Genomic DNA, 23934 nt, shown 5'->3' with positions numbered 1-23934 from the left:
TGTATTTTGTTTACAAGCAATTAAAATATTGTTGAAAGTTATAATTTAAGTAGAAATGACACTAGGTAGTCACTCTACTCTCTAGGGTAGGGGTAAGGTCTGCGTACTCACTATCTTCCCCAGACCACATTGTGGAATTTCACTGGATGGTTGTTGTTGTTATTGTTGTAGCCACTAGGGTTGCTATTTAGAAATTAGTCAATGCGTCCTGAATTTCATTTTTTCAGTTCAAATTTTCGGGACAAAAAATGCCATAAATTGTTCTGGAGTTAGGATTTTATGTTTAAAATTGTAGGATAAAATAAGTACTGACTAATCTTAAAATAGCATCCATAAGAATGACTATCTATGTACTCGCCCCATAATTTAATTACAATGGTGAAAGGAATAGTTCTAAAAAAGAACTAACTGTTCAAATGTAAATTATCATTCAATCATCATCATTATTGTTGAATAAACCATCATCTCAATTTATTTAATCCTTTTTGGCTACACTGTAAACTTGATTAATTTTACAGGATCATAGTATCACTTGTTTTTGAAAAAAACAACAATAAAAGCAGAAAAAAAGTTGATGGAAATTGAATTCCATTATTCTATTTTTCCCTTTATTTTTGCAAAAAATAACTTTTAGATAGTTCTTCTATGTGGGTAGTGGCGGAGCCAGAATTTTGGAGTCAATACATAGTATATATATAATTTTTTTTACCTAACTACACAGTGAATTTTTCCCACGAAGGGGTGCCAAAATATATAAAAGTAAACATACCAGGAAATTAAGGGAAGTCAATACATAGTATATATACATATAATTTTTTTTTACCTAACTACACAGTGAATTCCCCCCCCCCCCCCCCCCCCGAAGGGGTGTCAGTGGCCGAGCCACCTTATAGGAAAGGTCGCGGAAAAATATACTGTGTAGGTAAGTAAAAAAATATTTATATGTATATATACTATGTATTGACTCCCTTAATTTTCGGGCGTGTTTACTTTTATATAGTTTAACACCTCTTACTAAAAATAATTGGAATGTGGTCCCCATTTCTTGCTGACATAGCACTCAAACAACCAGAGTCCACAGTACCAGTTATAGTGACAGCTCACTTAACTGTTGTTCATACAGCAATACGACAAACTAGCAGTGGAAATTAATCTAACTCAACAACAACAAAAAGAAAAAAAACTAATTAAAAAGGGAAAGAAGAAGAAAATCTCAATTTTCTATAGCTAAAGTCCTAAAGCCTTCAGAGTAAAGACACAGGATTTATCATATCAAAATCTTTCTCAGATCTGTTTCTAAATTTCTGCATGTTTAATCCCCATTATTAAGCTCAGATCAATTAAAATCCTTTTCCAATTTCTCAAAAACCTTTCTTTCTATACAAACCCAATTCAAGATCCAATTTTTCACTCAAACCCCAGTTATAAAAACTAAGATTTTAGCTCTCTCGTACCCAGTTTATCTTCAGAAAAGATTAAATTTTCCCCAAGATCCAATCTTTTCTGCATCTGAAATTTGAGGTTTTCAGTGCTTATCAACTCCAAGATTCAATTTTTATTGTTGATTTTGTAATTTTGAGTAAATGGTCAGTTTCAGATTTGAGGTGAGTAAGCCATTATCTTGATTTTTTCCTAAAAATCTCTGTTTTAGCTTAATCTTGGTACTTTGTTTAGATGATTTGCATTTGATTTGGAGACTTAAGAGTTTTGTAGAAATGAAGGAATTGAATTCAACATCTGACCCAATTGGGCAAAACTTGATAAAAGTTATAAGCAATGTGTGTTTCTCAGTTTTTGTATTCTCTGTGCTTATATTTACTATAGTTGCTATTACATACCAACCACCTGATCCATGGGAATCTTCTAGAGCTTTAACTAGAGTTTTCACACAAGTTGAAAATGCCACATTCAAAATTGATAATTCTGTCCTAAAAACTGGTGAAGATGTTGCCACTACTCCCATGGCAGCTCCTGATGGAGCGTTTCCTTTAGTGCCGATTACTGAAGCTACTATTGAGAAATCTGAAGAGAAACTGCCCAATGTGACTTTGAAATCAGGATGTGAGGATGTGACTGTAGTGAATTGTTCCGATCCTCGGATCTTGATCACGATTCAGAGGTTCAATTTGAAGGCTTTTAAGTCCATTGCGTTTTTGGATTATCGAACACCTGTTAATGGATCGAAGCCGACTGAGTGTGATGTCGCGTGGAGGTTCAGGAATAAGAAAGAGAGATCTTGGAGAAAGTACAGGGATTTCCGGAGGTTTAAGATTGGGTTTACTGATGATTGTAGTTACAAAGTGGTTCACGCAGGTCGCTGGCATTCAGGAGTAAATGCCCGTCGCCCAAGACTCCGTGGTAATTCCACTAGAACTAGTCCGAAGGCCAAAATTGCTCCACCTGTTCTGGATGAGGAGATCAATGATACAATTCCGATCTTGGGATCAGATTCAGCTTTCAAGAACGGGAGATACTTGTACTATTCACGGGGTGGTGATTACTGTAAAGGAATGAACCAGTACCTATGGAGTTTTCTATGTGCTTTGGGTGAGGCTCAGTACTTGAATCGTACGTTCGTGATGGATTTGAGTATCTGTTTGGCAGCTTCTCACACTCGTAGTCATAAGGATGAGGAGGGAAAAGACTTTAGGTTCTATTTTGATTTCGAACATTTGAAAGAGACTGCATCCATTGTCGAGGAAGGTGACTTCCTTAAAGATTGGAAGAAATGGGATAAGACACACAAGAAGAAAATCTCCGTAAGAAAGGTTAAGGACTACAAAGTGTCCCCCTTGGAACTAATGAAGGATAAGAGCACAATTATATGGAGGCAATTCGACGCTCCTGAACCTGAGAACTATTGGTATCGGGTCTGTGAAGGGCCTTCCGCCAAATACATCCAGAGACCGTGGCAAGCTTTGTGGAAATCAAAGAGACTTATGAATATAGTAACTGAGATTAGTGGAAGCATGGACTGGGATTTTGATGCTGTTCATGTTATTCGCGGAGAGAAAGCACAGAATAAGAAGTTATGGCCCCACCTGGATGCTGATACATCCCCCGATTCCCTTGTCGCAAAGCTTCAAGGAATTATTAAACCTTGGAGGAATCTGTATGTTGCCACAAACGAGCCATTCTATAATTATTTTGATAAGCTTAGATCTCACTACAAGGTGCATTTGCTTGATGATTATAACTACTTGTGGAGTAACACAAGTGAGTGGTATAATGAAACAACGCAACTAAATGGTGGCCACCCAGTTGAATTTGATGGGTATATGAGAGTTGAAGTTGACACAGAGGTCCTTGTTCGAGCAAAATCACGGGTTGAGACATTTTACAACTTGACAAAAGATTGCAAGGATGGAATTAATACATGTTAGACAGGTAGGAGATATCTTTTAGTGCTACGTAAACGTTATTACACTTGTTTCCCCTGTTTCAATATTTGGTTAGTTCTGTATTGGAGGTTTTTGAGTTCTTTCAAGCTGTGATAATAGTTGTTCGTTAATGTATTGGTTAAACGCTTGTCTCGTTACACATCTGTACAATATTCAGCACTATAATCTTCACTAGATTGAGATTTGTTGCCTCTATATTGTCTCCAGAAACTTATCGTTCATCTTATTTAGTTTTATTCTCTTCTTTTTCCAAGGACGGATATTGAAGCTCGACTTCTTTAGCATAATGTTCAAGAACTGAAATACTGAAAATTAGCTGAAGTGCCTGTTTAAACATTAAGTTATTTCTTGTATGTTCATATGCATGTATTGGTTTATAGGAAAAGTAACTCATTTTCCTATTTGAATGAGGGTTTTGACTCATTTTAGATGAGATCAAGATCATAGGTTTGTTTCAATATGCAATGAGGGACCAGTTCCAGCTTTGTTGAATCTCATCCCATTCAAAACAAATCAATGTTCTTTTACCAAATTTACAACATTTTTTGCTATTCAAAACCAAAGTATTTTTTCTTTTGTGTATTCCTTTTCACTTGGAATTTTCATGTGAGTGGTAAATTAAAAAGTGTTTGTCAAACAATGAAAAATACAACCTTCACACTTGAGTAATATGACAAACTCCAGCCAGAAATTATGAACTTCTTGTCACTGGTCCACCACTAGTGTTCCAACACCTGCTTGGTGGTACTTGATTGTGTATTGGTGCATAATCCTGCAAAAGGGAACAGCAACATTAATAAACTTTTTACTGAATTAATTAACTTGTTACTTTGTTTTTATTTTATTGTGTCGAGGGTCTATCGAAACAGCCTCTCTACTCCTCCGGATGCATACATCTTACCCTCCCCAGACCCCACGTGTATCCGGATGCATACACACTACCCTCCCCATACCCCACATGTGGGATTTCACTAGGCTGTTGTTGTCGCTGTAATAAACTTGTTATTTTGTAGCCATTCTTGCTATTATAGGTCATAACCCTTGTGATAGTTGCAACTTTGTTGGTTTTGTTTCTCTTCCCAAGACCTCTGGTGTTTCTTAACAGACCAATATCCTTTTTCTGTTCTCTTTTTCTTTGTGAGACCTCTAAGTACTGATTATGTAATTTTTATTTATAAGGTTAGTGCCTGGATCAGTTTGCACACACCTCGACTGTTTGACTCCCATCAATATAAGTATCACGTAACTATGTTACTCGGACTCTCCAAAAATGTTGTCATACATGTGTCAGATGCTCCAAAAATGGACTTACTTTTGGAGGATCTGATGTACACCCGACGACATTTTTGAAGGGCCCGAGCAACATAATCAGGTAACTCTGCCCACTAAAACTTAGATAGATGGAAACAAATCACCTAACATTTTTCTTTATTGAATTTAAGCCCTGGTCTCTCGTGATTTCACCTACAGTCAGATCTCTCTATAACAGCATCCTTATAGAACAACACTTTTTTATAAAAGCTAAATTTTTCCTGAACCAAATCTCATGTTCTATTATAATATGTGTTTTCTATAACAGCAATTTGTTATAACATCCAAAAATATTCGGAATAAACGAGATTGTTATAGAGAGATTTGACTGTACTTTATTATTATCTTCTTGTTGAAATATAGTTGTATGAAATAAGATTTTGGGAGCATTGTTAAAGAAAATACCTCCATCTTTTCTAAAAGCTCTTTGGCTGTTGTAGCTGATATGACAATATTTCTGGCTGAAGGCTTAATAAATCCTTCTTCTACTCCTTTGTCAAATAATCCAAGCAAGCAATCATAATATCCATCTATGTTCAATAATCCAACCTGTTTCAACATATTGCAATCTTTTACTAGGATTATATCTATTGTTGGTAACAGTAGATATGCTGAAAAGGAGGTACTCTCTCCGGTCCACAATAAGTGATTTTTTGACTGTTTTTGTACATATTAAGAAATTTACTTTTTAAAATTAATCAGCAATGAAATTGACCATATTAACATTTACTATCTCTTCACATAAATACTCCTAACACACACTCCAACACTATTTACTCCAAAGGCAATGTAGGAAAAAAATAATTAATTCATTCTTGAAATTTAGAAAAATCAGATATTTTGGATCACGAAAAAAGGCCAAAAAATCACTTATTGTGGACCGAAAGGAGTATCAATCAATCAACTACGTCTAAATTTCAAATGGACTAAAACTATATGACATGTAAATCTCTAATCATATATATTAAAATGATTCTTGATAATCACCAAAACATATCATAAGATAATTCTGTCCAAGTCTTGGTCGATAGAGTTACACATGATCTATGCTAGTGGGAGGTAATAGGTACTTCGTGAAATTAGTCGAGGTACGCAGAAGCTAGTTCGGATACCACAATAATAAAAAATTTAATAAAGCAAAAATGCATAGGCTTGTGATATTCTAGAAATGTCTATCTATCCTTTTCAAGGTAGGAAGGGTGTCGAGTTGAATGTCAATACAATCGTGTCATTGCTATCTAATTTGATTGATGTATCTAACTTGTGGTTTCATGCATGAATGTTTAATTAACAAATATAAAAATAAATGCCTCTTATTACTAAAGATTTAATGGTGACTAGCTAGATTATTTGTTCACCTTTTTTGTCCTTTTCTGTTTATTAATTTAAATAGCATTGTTTATTTATAGCCATACTAGCTACAACTATGACATAAAATAAAATAATGGAAAAGAGTTCTCAAAATCTTGGATTCACATTTGGTTAGGATTAGTTTATTATTGTATTGGTTGAGTTTATTTGGTGAAAAATATGATACAATAAGACAGACTTGGTATGTCTACATCACATCATGAAATTATTAAAATAAAAATAATCCAAAAGGAGATCTCAAATCTTCATTTCACATATGATTTGGATTAATTAATTTTCTTTTGAATGAGTTTATTATGTGAAGTATGACACATGCATTGATTGAGATTCTCTTCTTATTAAGAAAGAAGAAGAGAATATTCATAAGAAAGATATATTCTTAAATAGTAAGCGTAGTTGATGCTTACTTTCTCGCCAAAAATAAAGATTTTAATTGGAAATCAAATATCAAACAGTTAAATATCAGTCAGCAATCCCATTGGTCATTAATAAATTAAAGTATCAGAAGTTGACTATTTATATAACCCTATCGAGGTTGAGGGCTAGCTCAATTGGTTGGGGTGTCAATGGTTCGGTTTGGTTGATTATTTTACAAATTTGTACTATATTAATTCTTCGATTAATATTCTATTAATTATAACCAAAACTAGACTTTTCGAAGTCGCATCAAACTAAAACAGGAGTATTTTATACTTTTTAAATTTTGTAACCTGCTATTTCCTTCACCTATAAAGTTTATTAATTAATTAGTTAAAAAAAAAAAAACAAATCCAAGCATTCAATTTCAGACATTTTCAACATGTATTACCTAGAATATTACGTCAGCAAAAAGATAGCTATATTATCAGTAATCAATTTTTTATTCAATATATAAGAGTATCTCAAATTTTTTTATTTGAACATACACACATATGATAGTATGATTAAAAAGAGAAGAAAACTAATTAATATTCTTACTGGTTTTTCATGAATTCCAAGCTGTGACCATGTTATGACCTCAAGCAATTCTTCCATTGTTCCATACCCTCCTTCAGTATCAAAGTCAAATAATAATATATATTATGAATTCAAATTTCAAATATATATGAATCAAAGTATATTAAAAACCATATATAATTAGGGTTTTAATTACCAGGAAGTGCAACAAAAGCATCTGCTCTACGAGCCATCTCAGCTTTCCTTTCATGCATATCAGATACTACTAATACTTCTCCCACTGCATGGCCCGATATCTGCTAACGTTTAATTAAATATTGAACTCATCGAGTTAAAATCTTGAACCCGTTTTTCTATATACATACGTATCTTTTACTGTATTTAAAGCGGGAGTGAAATAAAAAGAATTAAAGGGGGAAGGAATGGAAGGAGGGTGTTTGAGATTTTATTTCGTACCTCTACTGGAACAAGAGCTCTTGGAATAATTCTAATCAATTGACAACAAAAAAAGGAAAAAAATGAATAAAAGTTAATCATATATTCGGAAAATTGGTTCCAACTTGTGATACAAACAAAAACCCCTACCAATTCAAAATTTACTATGTTTCACTTGTTGAACCACAATAAAATCCCTTCTTGGAAAAAATTACTTATACCTCGTGTTTACATTAACTCAATAAATATATAACATGCGTTGTTCAGGTACTTTTACTATTTAATTGTGAAAAATTAACACACATTCTCATCTTAGTTTTGTGAGTACTTAAACACAAAAGTTACAGTATTTTGGTATAAACAATACGTGTCAATAAATTTTTCCTCTTTTTTTTCTCCCTCCAATCCTTCCAAAATTTAATCATACAAGAAAAAATAGAAAAAATTAATAGGGTTTGATGGTAAATTAAAACTCAACTGTACCGAATGTTTACACCAAATATAGAATAAGTAATCATGAAAGAAGCATGCGCAAACACTTATGCATCAATTGATCTGGCGTAAAACTTAATGCAGACAAATTTTTACTAGGGTTTTGATTGAGGGTGAGGGTGAGGGTGAGGGTGGGTTGTGGGGTGGGGTGGGGGGGGTGGTTGAAGGATTCGCACTTACCCAAGAACATTGCATCCACCATCATAAACAGCTTGAGAAACCAACCCCATAAGTCCAATACTTCCTCCTCCATAAACTAGATCCATCTTCCTCTCCACCTAAAACTTCTCTTTATTAATAATAACAACCTCTAAAATCCAATAATATTTTTATCAAAACAGAAATAGAAGAGAAATTTGTATAAATACACATATAAAGAGAAGAAAAAGAAAAAAAGACCAGTTCTCTTCCAAGATCAAGAGCAGCATCACTGAAAATTTTCCTATTGCCTGAATTGCTTCCACAAAAGACACAAATTTTCCTGAATTTGTCCATATGAATATGATATTTAATTTTCCTTCAACTTCAAAACAAATAGCTACAGATTGATTTGAGTACTTTTAAAGAGTTTCACTTTAAGTGGTCAACCAAATGATTTGATATATATAAATAAGCAATATTAAATTAAATAATTATAAAAAGTTACCATTATGATAGGCTTGCATGACATGTAGGTAGGGCAAGGTGCATGGCCCGTTGTAACAGGAATACTAATTATTCAACTTTTTTTTATTATATCGCAATAAAATTCTATTTAAGTTTTTTTTTTTCTAAAGTCAAAGAAAATTATCACATTTTCTTTATTGCGGTGGATACACCAAAAATAGCCCTTTTCACCTTCTAGGATCAAATTAATTTCCTCGATATTTTTAAAAGGAATTAACACAAAAAACGCTCATCAAACCACTTAACTAAAACCGACGAATGTATAATATATGTGTAATTCATGTATAATACGAGTATAATATATGTATAGTGATTATATATAATCAATGTATAATATGTACATACCAGTTAAGAAAAGTAAACAGCAAAACCGGCTGGTTATGAGTATAAAGATCACTATTTTAAAATTTCTTTTGAAATTAGTCTTATTGTCCTTTAGAACTCTATTAAGGTGGCTATACTGATACCATTTTGGAATTTCGTTTGTCATTAACTCCTAAGAAAGTCAATCTACTTTATTTAAAGGCAATTTTGTAAAATTTTATTCAAACATATTAAATCCACAAGTAGCAAAGACAACATTGTTCTCAGACATTTTTAATTATTTTGTAAAATTGATACTATATAATTTTTATAGTTTAAGATACCTTACTATAGTTATTTTATTCTGAAATACTCCATATAAACAAATAGAGGAGTACTGAAAATTCATTGAGATATTAAATTCTTCAACAATATCACCACCAGAATCTTAGAGGATTATTCGGAAACTTTTTGAGGTTGGAGAATATCCAAATGATACCAAGTGGTAACAACTATTGATTTTATTACAGGTCAGTAAAAAAGAATTACATCATCAATGACAAATAATGCAATTTCTTTGTTCTATTGCGTAGAGTTATCAAAGGATTACGTGGCACGTCAAACATATATACTGTATTTATCATTCGTAGCTATATTTTTAGCAAATTTACCATTCGTAGCTATATTTGAATTTATAGCAAATCAATAAAATAAGAGATTAATTATTTTGAATTAAGAGACAGCAACAAGCTCTTGTAGCTCAATTGGTTAGAGTATCTACTTAGTTAACGGAGAGTAGAGTTCGACTCTTAGCAAGAGAATTTTATTTTTCTGTATTTATGTATTTCGCCTTGGTTATATTCGTTGCGCGTTTGAATACAGTCGATATAGATTGTATCCTTTGTATACACCCCAGTATACAGTCGATACATGTTGTATTCAATATGCGAATGGTTACATTATACAGTCGATACATGTTGTATTCGTTACGCGAACACATACATTTGACATAGGCTGTATTTGTTGTGTGTTTGAATACATCATACAAGCTAGTAACAATTGAATAGCAGCTATGAATGGTAATTATGCAAATTATAGTTACTAGCCTCTAATTTATAGTGCTTTATGAAAATTCCTCTGTAACAAATCATGTTTTTTGGGGGGTTTACGACTTGGCCTTCAATATCTTTATTAGGCCCTGACTAAATCTGAATTTACATTGGAAAATCCCAGGTAAAGGGTTTCTTAAATTTTATTCACAAGAATATGAATTAGTTGTCCTCGTTTTATCCTTAAAAGATAATAATTAACCCTTGTAATATATTTTAGCAAAGGGAAAAAAATATTAGGTGGTTTTTTTTATTTACCTAAACATTAGTAGACAGAGTTATCCGATATCTTTAATCTTGTTATAAAATAATAAAAGAACAAGAGCAATATTGCAGAGAAAGAGAGAGAGGGAATTCTTATTGAATTTTGGGATGAATTACAATGGAATAGAACCTTCTATTTATAGGGAGAGGGTGACTTAGCCACCAAGTAATAAACCCTAGAATCTCTCTAAATATAGACATTCACCATAAATAAAATTCTATTTATAACACTCCCCCTGAATGTCTATTCAACAGATAATGTGCCTCGTTAAAACCTTAACTAAAAGAAAACCCAATGGGAAAAAAAATTCTAGAAAAAGGAAAAAGAGTACACATGTTTAGAAATGCGCCTATTGGTTGCCTCTTTAAAAACCTTGCAAGGAAAACCCAGTGGGACAAAACCTTGTAAGGGAAAAAGAGTGCAACGCGCATTAACTCCCCCTGATGAGAGCATCAATTCACATCCTTGAGCCTTCACATCCCAATCTTGTGCACTAGCTTCTTGAAGGTTGACGTCGACAAAGATTTTATATCAGTTTCAATATATTTTCATAATGACATAACATAGAGATCTCTTCATTCATATATTCAGGTACCTGAATCTCTCATGAGATTTTATAAAGTGTTATGTCATGTGATCTTCTAGATCACTTGCCTCCTTTACTATGATCATTTGCTCATCTTCTTTATCAAGAAGTTTATTTGAAACCGATTTGTCTATACGCTTTAAGCGTACTATAGACTTTGTCCTTCTAGGACTTATTCAAATAGGAGCATTTGCAATGAGAATATAGTTACTTTCTTTGGGTCAGCAAATGCGTCTGGCATGCTTTGCAATATATTGCAAATGAATTATCCTTTTATGAACTTCAAGTTCATATTATCTTATTCGAGGATCTAAATGTACAAATGATAATTCATTCCACATAACTTTTTCTCAACTGTTTATCATGTCTCCTCCACATGTTAGAAAAACTAACTTGTTACCTCAACTTTGAGAATCCACCTTTGTGCGTTATGGTGTTAATCAAAATATACACCGCACATCAATAATAATAAGATGGAATTATTTGGTTCCTGACTCTTAACCACTTGTGAGGGGAGAATGTAATATACTTTCGTATATAACCTATATCAAACTGATATAGATAACTATGTTCTCATAAGCAATAGTTTAGCTACTAAGTGGAGGCACTCAATAAATTATTTTGCTAAACCAGTTGTGATGTAAACCAACTTATCAAGATAAACTATCTTGAATAGAAAATCTGGAAATTATGCTCGAAATTAAATTATTGATCAAGTTACCTCGCAAAACACCATGTTGCAGGTTATTAATAATCGCACATGTAACCATCTCATAGATGCATCTTATGTGGTATACATGGCAGGTGAATGGGCCCATATTCACCTTTGATATTTCCAGCATTCATGGGATTCAATCCCAATTTTAGTTGGTCTATTAATTTATAAGAACAAGCAATATAAGAGAATTCGTAAAGAACTTTCTAGTTCTTTAATATTTACCCATGTGAATTCTCGTTTATTTTTGCACATCATGCTTAAACTAATATGGCTAAACCAATTATGCCAACTGAATAAATTATCAATATTGATAAAGTTCATATTTACACCATGACGTGTGCAATTATCAATAAACTCCAAGTTTATTATGATATAGGTTTTTATATCAATAAACTTCTCTTTATTGTGGCATTTTTTTGTTTGGGTAGTACAAACTGGAGAATAAAGCGGGTAGCTTTTCATATACATATTATCCCGCTACAAGTTGTAGTAATAGAAGATATTAAATCTTTCCTTTATTTATAGTCTCAATATAATCAACCGTTTTCGCGTATACTTTGAAAACTGAATAAGTTTCTTTGAGACTTACTACAACACAATACCTTATTGTTAATTAATTGTGTTTCTACAAAATAGTATAATTGGCTCTTGCAGAGTTCTCAATTAATTTTGTAGTACCACATATTCATCAACACCCATATGGTGAATATCTCTTTTAAAGAGAAAGTTATACCATTATGGTTATGGTCAAAATTATATGCAAGATCTGTTTCTTGCATTACCGTTGTCTTTTAACAATCACAATGCCAAAATATTTTGGCGTACAATAGGTACGTGACCAATGACCATTCATGCCATAATAATGACATTATTTTCTTATATCATCTCAAACCTCCTTTTAGAGGTGAGTGTGGTATATTCACTACCACTAGCACGTTCATATTCTTTGAAGAATGAATATGTATTCATAAATCAGATGTTGTCACATTCACATCATGAATGGACCATAACCATCTATATGTGCTTTATAAAATCTCATGTCAAATCGATGACAAATATTACTTTCAGAGAGGGAAGGATTATTTTGAGAATCCTTATTATTCTCATTTTCACAATGATGACGATTATAATTTCGTCTATTGCCACGTCCACATCCATTGATACCTTCATGGTAATAATTTTGTCTTCTTTCAGACTTATCACATATTGCTATCACATTCTCTTAAGGGAATGAGAATGGAGCAAATTCAATGGGACGAGTTTTCAATTCTTTGCCCACAGTCATGGCAAGGGATAACTATTTTACCACTCTGGGTGGTTATAATTTCTTACTAACTCCATGAGAGTTATAATCAAAATTTATTGTCTTTGCTCGTATTTAAAATCAAATTATAGAATGTCAAGAATCTAAAAGAGAAAAATAAAGTAAAATACTTACCTTAAATCCAGAATTTAATCGTGAAGGAAGTTCATGGAACAATTGACAACCATTATGCTCCATCCCAAAACTTCTACTCAATTGGTTAGAGTCTCGTGCTGATAACGTGTTATAAAATAATAAAAGAACAAGAACAATATTGCAGAGAATGAGAGAGAGGGAATTCTACTCAATTGTTTTTTCTTCTTTTTTCTCTTGGGGAAGGGGGGGAGGGTGATTAGAGGGTGGGGTCTTCGATCTTTTTTTGTGATGTTATATATTGCTTGCTAATGGTTTTCCTCTCTCCAAATCACGAGGATTAATTTAAGTCTTGTTTGACCAGTGACATCTCTTTCGTAATCAGAGAAAATCACTGGTCATTAATCATTATCAACTAATATTACAGGGAACCTCTAATGGAAAATACTTACTTTCAACTTGAGTCCTAAACGTAATTAATAATTTAACCTTAGCAATTACACATTAAACTAAATTTATATATCACTTAATCATGCTTAAGTGATAATAAATGTATACATATATACATACATGAAAGGGAATTCATTATTTTTATATAAACACATGGTGTCGATAAGGTTTTCCCTCTCATAATCTGTAAACGTAGCTTTTTTCTTTACTGGCATAACTACTGTGAAGGATATCTGTGCCCGTCTTTATTACTCACGTATTAGAAAAGGGCAGCATGGTGTACTAAGCTCCCGCTATACACAAGGTCGGGGAAAGAGTCGGATCATAAGAATCTATTGTACGCAGTTTTCTGGTCACATGACAGCAACTTTATTACTCACATATTAAAAAAAAAGAATCGTCCGGTGCACTAAGCTTCCGCTATGCGCGGGGTCCGAGGAAGGGCTGGACCATAAGGGTCTATTGTACGCAGCTTTATCCTGCATATCTAAAAGAGGATGTTTCCATAGCTCGAATCCGTGACCTCCTGGTCACATGGCAGCAACTTTATTACTCACATATTAAAAAAGTGCCGCCTGGCGCACTAAGCTCCCGCTAGGCGCAAGTTCCGGGGAAAGGCCGAACCATAAGGATCTATTGTACACAACGTTATCGTGCATTTCTGCAAGAGGTTGTTTCGACAACTCGAACTCGTGACTTCCTAATCACGTGACATCAACTTTATTACTTACCTATTAAATAAATAAATTACTTCGGTATCTTTAGAAAGCAATAATTTGTCTATAAAAGGATTCAAGTGACTGAACCAAGAATATTAATGGGCAACACACAGAATTATATAAATTGCAAGCGTGCAATCAAGGTTATGATGATAAGAAGGGAGGGGCCTATCATCCACTTCAACAACCACTAATTAAATCAAATTCCATTATAATAAATAAAATTTTAAAAAAATTCCATGCTTTATTCAGTTAGTTGCAAATATAATCATGTAACTTTTCTTCTTATTGAGCAACTTATTAATAATTGTAATTAAAAAGAAACAAATTGATATCTACAAACCACCACCATCCACCAATGAAATGATGAATATGGCAATAGTTTCTTTCCTTTTCTTGATTTTTCTATCATTCTTTGTCTTTGGAAAACACGTGGAATAATTTGCTATGTTACACAATCATGCATTCTAGAAAGAAAGAAAGAAGGGGTTTGATAGTTTCTTAAGAGTCAATTTAATTAGGTTAATTAATTAAGTACTTGGATTTGATCATGCATTTTAAAGTTGTTTTAATAAATTGACACTAGTAGTACCAAGAACAAGTAAACCTAATACCAAATTCGTAAACAAAACAAACCTGATCACAACACTAAAGTAAAACTTGAAATAATGTATATTAACCAAAAAAATTCTAAATCTCTCAAGCATAATTACTCATTTATATATATATATGGATCTACGATAATAATAGTTTAATTTATGACAATTTTTAGCAAGAAGAATGTTTATAAATTTTAGCTCCGGGTGAATACGAAGCACGTGGATACAAGTTGTGCTTTAGAATGAAAAACAAATTTTAATCTGCTTTCTCTACGAACATAGAAGCTATAAGTAATGTAATTATGATTCTCATGGAGAGTTCGAGAACGCTGGTGCGTGCTTAGCACATGAAAGTCAGACGGAAAGTGTTGTTTCCGTTGGCGGGCAAATGAGTAACATGTAAGAACTTGTCGTTGGGGGAAGAACAACAACTGAAAACGGCTGCCAATATACTATAGGCTGAGAAGAAAAAGGAAGAATCCGCCGGAGAAGGGGCTTGCATCTGGTTAACTAGTTGGTGAGGTGATAGCTTACCAAGTCGATAATTAGTAGACGGTTCGACAGATTAATCAATCACGTGGCCTAGACTCCTACGATAAAATGAAAAGACTTGAAGTTCGTAAAATAAACATTAGAGGGTAAAGACTTCAATTTTTGAGCTTACTAGAAAAATGACCAAATACATGCTTGTCAGAATATGTCCAAATTCTTTCTGTTTGAATTGGATTTTGTAACGTCCAATTTATTATTTTGTAACAGCCATGATTTAATTCTTGTAACACCCAAGATTTAATTCTTGTAACTGTTGTAGTTAATTGGGTAACGACTCCATTTTAATTTCTGTAACAGCTTGTCACGATCCAATTCCCAACCCGGTCGTGATGGCGCCTCTCGTGAAGACAAGGCCAGCCAGAACAACGCAACACCTCCTTTGAAGCAATTAATTAATATTAACAATTCTAACACATGCTTAATATAGTCATTAATGCGGAATTAGCGATAAAAACAAAGGAAACCATCCCGACACAGCCCAAACCGGGGTGTCACAAGTCATGAGCTACTACAGAGTTTGCTATAAGTCTACAAAGATAATATCCGGTACAATAGTCTGAAGAAAACATAAGTGATATAAGATAGGGGAGACAAGGGGCTGCGGACGTCATCAGCTACCTCGTATCTCCAAATCGCTGCCTGGTCTGGAAGGAAATCAGCGCTCAGGTGCAGACTCTGCTATGCCTGAATCTGTACACATGGTGCAGGGAGTAATGTGAGTACTCCGACCCAGTGAGTAATAATAATAAATAATAACCGAAGGCATGAAAACACATAACTGCACAAAGCAATTCTATATCTGGCAGTAAAAACAGTAAAACAGTAAAGAATCGAATGAAATCTCCTTTTAAAATCAGGTAAATCAACAAGTAAATAGTGAGTAGAAATCTGCCCCTCGGCTCAGCATCAATCGCTTAGAACAGTATCAGCCCCTCGGGCTCAGTATCAGTCACTCAGCATAATAACAGCCCCTCGGGCTCACTCTCATATCACATGGGTACCCGCGCTCACTGTGGGTGTGCAGACTCCGGAGGGGCCCCTTACGGCCCAAGCGCTATATCAACATAAGGCCTGAAAGCCTTCACACATCACACTCGAGGCCTGAAAGCCTCCTCACATATCACTCGAGGCCTGAAAGCCTCCTCACAATACACTCGAGGCCTGAAAGCCTCCTCACAATACGCTCAAGGCCTGAAAGCCTCACTCAGTCCAGAAACATCATAAGCCCCTCGACATCAATAAAATAATAGTTCTCAGCCCCATACAGCAGTGAAAATGTCATTAAAATCTCATAATTCAATTAAGGCGGCTGAGTTTGCAAAACAGTATAATTATAGGGACTGAGTTCAAATGACGTATCAATATAGTGAGGAAATAGTGATAACAATCCCTGAAGGATTCAAGTAATCGGCATTAAGCCCAAAACATGGAAATAAGCCCAAATAACGATGATAAACAAATCAGCTTAGTCAATTATGTGGTAAAATATCAAATGGGACGGACCAAGTCACAATCCCCAGTGGTAAACAACCCCGCGCTCGCCATTAAGCGCGTGTTTCACCTCAATATAGCACTACGTTGTGCAAATCCGGGGTTTCAAACCCTCAGGATATCATTTGCTATCATTACTCACCTCAAGCCGGCCAAAATCCTAGCTCGCTATTCCCTTGCCTCGCAAATCAACCTCCTCGTGCGTAGAATCTGATCAAAACCACAAGGAATACATTACAATAGGCTACGGGAACATAACCCAATTGAAAAGACTCGAAAAATATCGAAAATTACTAAATTGGCAAAATCCGAGCCTCGGGCCCACTCCTCGAAAAATCAGAAATTCACTTCACTGGATTCCTCATCTCGCCGCGAGTCTATACATATCAAATTTACCAAAATCCGAGCTCAAATGCTCCCTCAAACCCCAAATTTTCATTTCAAAAGTCAAGCCCTAATTCTTCCCTTTTTAATCAATTTTCCATGAATTTTAAGTGTTGAATCCACAATAAAATGATGTTTCTAGGCCATAAGACTCACCTCCAATCGATTCCCAGTCAAAACCCTCTTTAATCCTCGTCAAAAGCTCTCAAGGTTACTCAAAAATTGTGGAAATGGGACTTGGTTCGCGGATGAAATGTTTAATAAAACCCTTCTGCCAGCCCAGATTTTACTCTGTGTGATCGCATCCAAGCCTCTGCGATCGCATAAGACAACTTCCCTAGGCCTCCAAAATGGCCTATGCGAACGCGACCCCTTCACTGCGATCGCACTGCTTCACCAATCAAACCTACGCGATCGCATACCCTACTCCGCGATCGCATTGAACAAAGTACCCCTCAGGACCTCGGGTCCATTTAACACTACGCGATCGCAATACACCTCATGCGATCGCAATGAACAACCTCCTCAACCTATGCGATCGCATACACTATTCCGCAATCGCGATGAGTAATCATAACAGCTCCCCAAAACCTTCTACGCGATCGCAGTGGTCCTCCTGCGATCGCAAAGAACAGAAATGTCTGCAACATTCCAGTTGAAATCTGCAACTTTCAAAAGCCAAGATTGGTCCGATTGACCATCCGAAATCACCCCGAGGCCCCTGGGACCTCAACTAAAAGTGCCAACCCATCCTAAAACATCATTCAAACTTGATCCAATCATCAAAACACCACAAACAACACCAACACCATCAAATTACATCGGATTCAAGCCTAAGTTTCTTAAAAACTTTCGAAATACGCATTTGATCAAAAGCCCGACCAAAACACCTCCGAATGATCTGAAATTTTGCACACACATCCAAAATCACCTAGAAGCTACTGCAACTCTCGGGATTCCATTCCGACCCCCGAATCAAAATCTCACCTACCAACCGGAATTCGCCAAAATACTAACTTCGCCAATTCAAGCCTAATTCTACACCGGACCTCCAAATTCAATTCCGATCACACTCCTAAGTCACAAATCATCCTCCGAAGCTAACCGAAACACCGGAAATCACATCCGAGCCCTCTAACTCAATAGTCAACATCCGGTTGACTTTTCCAAAACAAGTCTTCCTTAAAGAGACTAAGTGTCTCATTTCCATCCAAAATCAATCCCAAATCAATTCATTCACCCGAGACTCTTGTAATAAGACATAATGAAGCAGAAAATGGGGAAAACGGGGCAGTAGCTCACGTGACGACGGGCCGGGTCGTCACACAACTACAGATTAATTTCTTCAATAGCTTTGCCTAACAAAGGCAGTCTTCTTTGTTAATAATCTGACATAGAAAAAATACCTTCATCTTCTTTTCTACTTCATATGAATTCTGGGCAATAGTTTTGTGCAAATTCCAAACTTCCAGCCACGAGTGCACGTGTTTGGAGGTACTGTGAAATCTTGGGGAGCGACCAGTCTTAACGATTTGCACCCAATCGGGCCGAAATCGATTTCAAGACAGTGGCTTGCCACGACACAATTTTTTTGATAAGTTGTTCTTGTTTTCTTCTTGTTCTTAGTCAATATTATCTACTCATGTTTGTTACAATTTGAAAGCGATTCTACATACAATATTAACTAATGGCTACCACTTTGAACAAAATACTTCCTGATATGTCATAGCTTGAGCCTTTAGATGGAAATAATTATAAGCGTTGGTCCCAGAAACTTTTAATTTTTTTTGAACAATTAGAACTTGATTACATTTTGTTTAATGAACCACCTGTTAATGTTGTTGCTGATAGTTCTAATGCTGCTACTACTTTTGTTGTTGATGATGCTACTAAGAAGAAATTTGAAAAGGATAATAAAATTATTCGAGGTCATCTGCTTAATCATATGACTAACCCTCTCTTTGATTTGTTTATAAATTAGAAATCTGCTAAAGTCATATGGGACAGTTTGGAGAAGAAATATGGTGCAGATGATGCCGGGAAAAAGAAGTATGTCGTTGGAAAGTGGATCAAGTTTCAGATGGTTGACGATAAGCCAATTATGGAGCAGGTTCACGAGTATAAAAACTTGACTGCTGATATTTTGAACGAAGCCATGGAGATGTGTGAGATTCTTCAGGCTAATGTTCTACTTGAAAAGTTTCCACCTTCCTGGAGTGATTACAGGAATCAACTGAAACACAAGAAGAAAAACTTAACTCTTCAAGAACTGATCAGTCAGATGAGGACTGAGAAAGCAAACCGTCTCAAAGATGAGGAGTCTGAACAGCTTAAGGATAAGATGAAATCTCTCTCTCTTAATTCTTCTAAAGCTAACCTAGTGGAATCTTCTAGTACTTTTATGAAAGACAGATTTAAAGGAAAACAGAAGAAAGCATGTGAAGAAGCAGAATTACTTCAATAAGCCGGAGGGCCATATTCAAAGGTCGAAAGGACCTTGCTATGTCCGTGGCAAAATTGGTCACAAGGCCTTTCAGTGCAACCAGAGACAAGGACAAAGCTCAAAGCAGTGGGGAAATCTCCAGTCCAAGCTAACCTTACTGAGGGTGATGATGTCATTGCTGCTGTGGTCGTTGAGGCAAACATGGTGGCTAAGAAGTCTGACTGGATACTGGACACAGGCGCTTCAAGGCACCTTTGCGCCAACAAGGAGCTCTTTCACGATTTTGAGGAATCTACTGATGGCGAGTGTGTCCACATGGGTAACTCCACTACATCTGGAGTTATGGGTAAACGAAAAATTCTCCTTAAGTTAACTTCTGGAAAAACCTTAGCCTTGAACAATATTTTGTATGTACCCTCCCTTCGTAGAAACTTAGTTTCTGGTTTGCTTCTCAACAAAGCATGTCTTAAACTTGTTTTTGAATCTGATAAAGTTGTTATTTCTCGTGAGGAAGACTTTGTTGGGAAGGGTTACCTTAGTGGGGGTTTATTTGTACTGAACATCGCTCAAGAGATTACTAATAATGCTAGTACTTTCAATTCTGCTTATATTGATGAGTCTATTGATTTGTGGCATGGTAGACTAGGTCATGTTAATATTGCTTCTATTAAAGACTTAGAAAAATGGAATTAATTCCTGCAGTTAATATTGATAATTTTTCTAAGTGTGTTGTTTGTGTAGAAGCAAAACATACCAAAAAGCCTTTTAAGAATGTAACTAGTAGAAAAACAGAATTACTTGAACTAGTGCTTTCAGACTTAGCGGATTTCAAGAACACTGTTAGTAAAGGTGGAAAAAAATACTACATCACCTTTGTAGATGACTTTTCTAGATACACCAAGGTATATCTTCTTAAGTCAAAAGATGAAGCTGAAAGCATATTTTTGAAATAAAAGGCAGAAGTAGAGAATCAATTAGACAGAAAAATTAAGAGACTTAGGTCTGACAGGGGTGGTGAATATAGTACTAATACTCTAGAAGCCTTTTGTGAGAAAAACAGTATTATACATGAGGTTAGTGCTCCCTATACTTCCCAACAAAATGGTGTAGCTGAACGGAAAAATAGAACCCTTAAAAAATGATGAATTCTATGCTTTTGAGTTCGGGTTTATCTGATAATATGTGGGGGGAGGCTGTTTTATCTACATGCTATGTTCTTAATAAAGTCTCTCATAAGAAGTTAGATAAAACCACGTATGAGTTATGGAAAAGGTTTGCCCCTAACTTGAAAATTCTAAAAGTGTAGGGGTGTTTGGCCAAGGTATTGGTCTACCTGATTTTAAACAAGTAATTGTTGGACCTAAGACTTTTGATGCTATTTTCATTGGTTATGCTCAAAATAGTGCTGCTGTAACGACCCGACCGTTCGTTTTGAGCTCTAGCGCGCCGTTCAGCAGTTTGAGGCCATGAACAGCTTCAATTCAGGTATTATGACTTGTGCGCACGGTCGGAATTGAATTCCGGGAAGTTCGGAGTTGATTTGGAAAGAGAATTCTCATTTCGGATGCTTTAAGTTGAAAGAATTGACTAAGATTGGATTTTTAAGTAAACGACCTCGGAATCGGGATTCGAAGGTTCCACCATGTTCGTGTGATGATTTCGGACTTGGGCGTATGTTCGGATCGGGTTTTGGAAGACCCGGGAACGTTTCAGCACCTATTGTGGAAGTTAGCATTTTTGGAAGAATTTCATAAGTTTGGGTTGAGGTGCATTTCAGTGTTATCAATGTCTGTTTGGGATTTTGAGTTTGGGAATAGCTTTGTATGGTGATTCTGGTGTTGGGAGCGGAATCGGAAGTGAATTCGGAGGGTCGTGGTCATTTTGGAGTCATTTGGCTAAAGATAGAAGTTTGAAGGTTTTTGAGAAGTTTGACCGGAAGTGGACTTTTTGATATCGGGGTCGGATTCCAATTCCGGAAGTTGGAGTAGGTCCGTTATGTCGAATATGACTTGTGTGCAAAATTTGAGGTCAATCGGATGTGATTTGGTCGGTTTCGGCATCGAATGTTGAAGTTTGAATTTCTCAAGTTCATCAAGTTTGATTTGGGGTGTGATCCGTGATTTTAGCATTGTTTGATGTAATTTGACGCCCCGAGCGAGTCCGTAATGTGTTTTGGGACTGGTTGTCATGATTGGTTGGGGTCCCGGGGGCCTCGGGTGGATTTCGAATGGTTAACGGATCAATTTTTGGAATTTGAAGAAGAAGTGATCAGCTGCCTTCTGGTGTAACCGCACCTGCGAGGCTTGGGCCGCAGGTGCGGAGCCGCAGAAGCGGCCTTTGGGTCGTAGAAGCGGAAATGGGCCGGCCAGGCTGGGACCGCAGATACGGTCGTTTTGTCGCAGATGCGTGATAATAGGCTAGATTCATTTAGTTTGGCGACTATTTATGCCCCAACTTGATTATGCTTCACTGTTCTAGGATGGTTAAATGACGATTAATTGGCTCTAATTGTGAATTTCATGCTTTGCAGGAGCGAGTTGCGCTTATGAGGACTTAGGACAGTGTTTGAAGCTAAATTGAAGCAAGGGAAGCCCCTCGGAGCTGAGTACTGTGAAAGAAGAGAGCAAAGAAGAGCTAAAATGATGACCCAACTTAGCGCGGCCACTCCCGCGCTAGCCCAGGAACTCGAGACAGAATAATATGCTATATGCGCGGCCATTAGCGCAGCCGCGCTAGTCCAGTTCGGATTTCATAATTGCAGGGGTAAACTTGGAAGTTTGGGGGTAATTCCACTTAACCTATAAGAGGTCCAGCTCGCCCAAAGGGACATAATCAAGGTTTTTACAATTGAGTTGAAGGCAAGAAGAGGCAAGAGGCAAGGAGGATAATTCGACATCGGGTTCTATCTTTCTTCCTTTTGTATTTATCATTTATGATGAATTTTGATGCTATGATGAATATGATTATGAGTAGCTAATTATTTAGTCTAGGGCTTTGATGGAACCTGTTGAAGGATGAACTTCGTGTTATCTTAATATAGTTTGCCCAATTTAATCTCTATTTGTTCAACTACGTTCTTGTTGTAGTTAATTGATAGGATCCTAAATTAGCTGTGCCTATTTAGTATGTATTACTCGGGAGAGAGTGCATATTTAGGTAATTGTTGAACAACACCACTCCCAAAGTATATGAGGGATCAATAACCGAGGGTTTAAAGGTGGGATTAGGGATAACGAAGCATTGGGTATGATCTAAAGTGAGCTGTAATAAAAGCCAGCTAGCGTAACTCGGGAGAGTGCATCTAGTAAATTGTCATAATTACTCGGGAGAGATTTACGGTAGTAAGAGTGCTCATGATCGACAGAGACGATTATGAAAATCTATATAAAACATAACAGGAAGGGATTCCATCAATAGGGAAAATCACAACCTTAGATCCTTCTCTTATTCGCTTACAACTCAATCATAGTTAGCTGTTAGTTTACTTAACGTTCTTCAGTTATAGTTAGTTAAAACATCACCAATTGTTATTCAAAATATTTGGGAAGTTGACAGCGAAGAATTTAGTGAGTCTAACAAAAGTATTTGGTAGGTTAATTCCCTGAGGATTCGACTCTGGGCTAAATACTCAGATTATACTTGCAACGTCCGCTTGTCCTTTTTATAAGGCATAGTTGGGCGTGATCAAATTTTGGCGTGACCACACCTGCGGAAGGTGAAGCGCAGATGCACAAGCTGAGTCTAGGAGGAGGACCACAGAAGCGGATGGTAGCTTGCACCTGCGGAACCGCAGAAGCGGTCAAGTGATCGCAGGTGCGGAAATGCTGGAATCGGTAAGGTTGTTTAAAACGGGGGTTTAGCTCATTTCAACCCCATTTTCTCCATGGGAGCCGATCTTTAGGCGATTTGGAGCTCCATCTTTGTCATCCATGTCAAGGTAAGTGGTTTCTACTAGTTTTGAGTGAAACACTTGGATTATAGATGGATTAGAGCATGAAAATTAGTGAAAATTTGTGGGTTTTTGGTGGAAGACCTAGAAAATTATATTTTTGATTTTTACCAGGATTGTGGACATGAAAGTGAGAGTAAATTATATATTTGAGTTCGTGAGGCCATGGGTAAACTTTATCTTCAAAAAATTTCGGAATCCGGGCACGTGGGCCCAAGGGCATTTTTGTCAACTTTTCGATCGGGAATAGGAATTGTTACAAATTGGATTATTATGACTAATTGAACATATATTAATGGATTTGCATAATTATTGGCTAGTTTTGGAGCATTGTGCATCGAATTGAGTCTTCGGAAAG

General features: G+C 35.9%; 2 protein-coding genes across 2 annotated transcripts; one reads left to right on the top strand and one right to left on the bottom strand.

Moving 5' to 3' along the window:
- The first annotated feature begins 1145 nt into the window (after window positions 1-1145).
- Window positions 1146-3596, top strand: LOC109212172. The gene has a single exon (XM_019375791.1). It carries the CDS (start codon window positions 1716-1718, stop codon window positions 3381-3383), a length of 1668 nt encoding a protein of 555 aa, XP_019231336.1. The 5' UTR covers window positions 1146-1715; the 3' UTR covers window positions 3384-3596.
- Window positions 3597-3903: 307 nt separating this feature from the next.
- On the bottom strand, window positions 3904-8533 carry LOC109212175 (cytokinin riboside 5'-monophosphate phosphoribohydrolase LOG8-like). The gene is made up of 7 exons (XM_019375798.1): window positions 8346-8533; window positions 8127-8224; window positions 7476-7506; window positions 7216-7315; window positions 7041-7111; window positions 5118-5261; window positions 3904-4173 (listed from the first exon to the last, which is right to left on the bottom strand). Exons 1-7 carry the CDS (start codon window positions 8439-8441, stop codon window positions 4093-4095), a joined length of 621 nt encoding a protein of 206 aa, XP_019231343.1. The 5' UTR covers window positions 8442-8533; the 3' UTR covers window positions 3904-4092.
- Window positions 8534-23934: the final 15401 nt, after the last annotated feature.

Source organism: Nicotiana attenuata, unplaced genomic scaffold (assembly GCF_001879085.1).
Source record: "Nicotiana attenuata strain UT unplaced genomic scaffold, NIATTr2, whole genome shotgun sequence".
In the NCBI taxonomy this organism is placed as follows: domain Eukaryota; kingdom Viridiplantae; phylum Streptophyta; class Magnoliopsida; order Solanales; family Solanaceae; genus Nicotiana; species Nicotiana attenuata.
Note: the sequence above shows the minus strand (reverse complement) of the source record. Positions and strands in the feature narration are given on the sequence as shown.

What these genes read in the sequence shown, in the direction of transcription:
- LOC109212172 (XM_019375791.1), top strand. Translation starts at nt 1,716, where the DNA reads ATGAAGGAATTGAATTCAACATCTGACCCAATTGGGCAAAACTTGATA.
- LOC109212175 (XM_019375798.1), bottom strand. Translation starts at nt 8,441, where the DNA reads ATGGACAAATTCAGGAAAATTTGTGTCTTTTGTGGAAGCAATTCAGGC. An exon ending in TGCTTTTGTTGCACTTCCTG is followed by an intron (nt 7,112 to 7,215) that starts GTAATTAAAACC and finishes TTGATACTGAAG; the next exon opens with GAGGGTATGGAACAATGGAA. An exon ending in TTGGAATTCATGAAAAACCA is followed by an intron (nt 5,262 to 7,040) that starts GTAAGAATATTA and finishes ATGTTGAAACAG; the next exon opens with GTTGGATTATTGAACATAGA.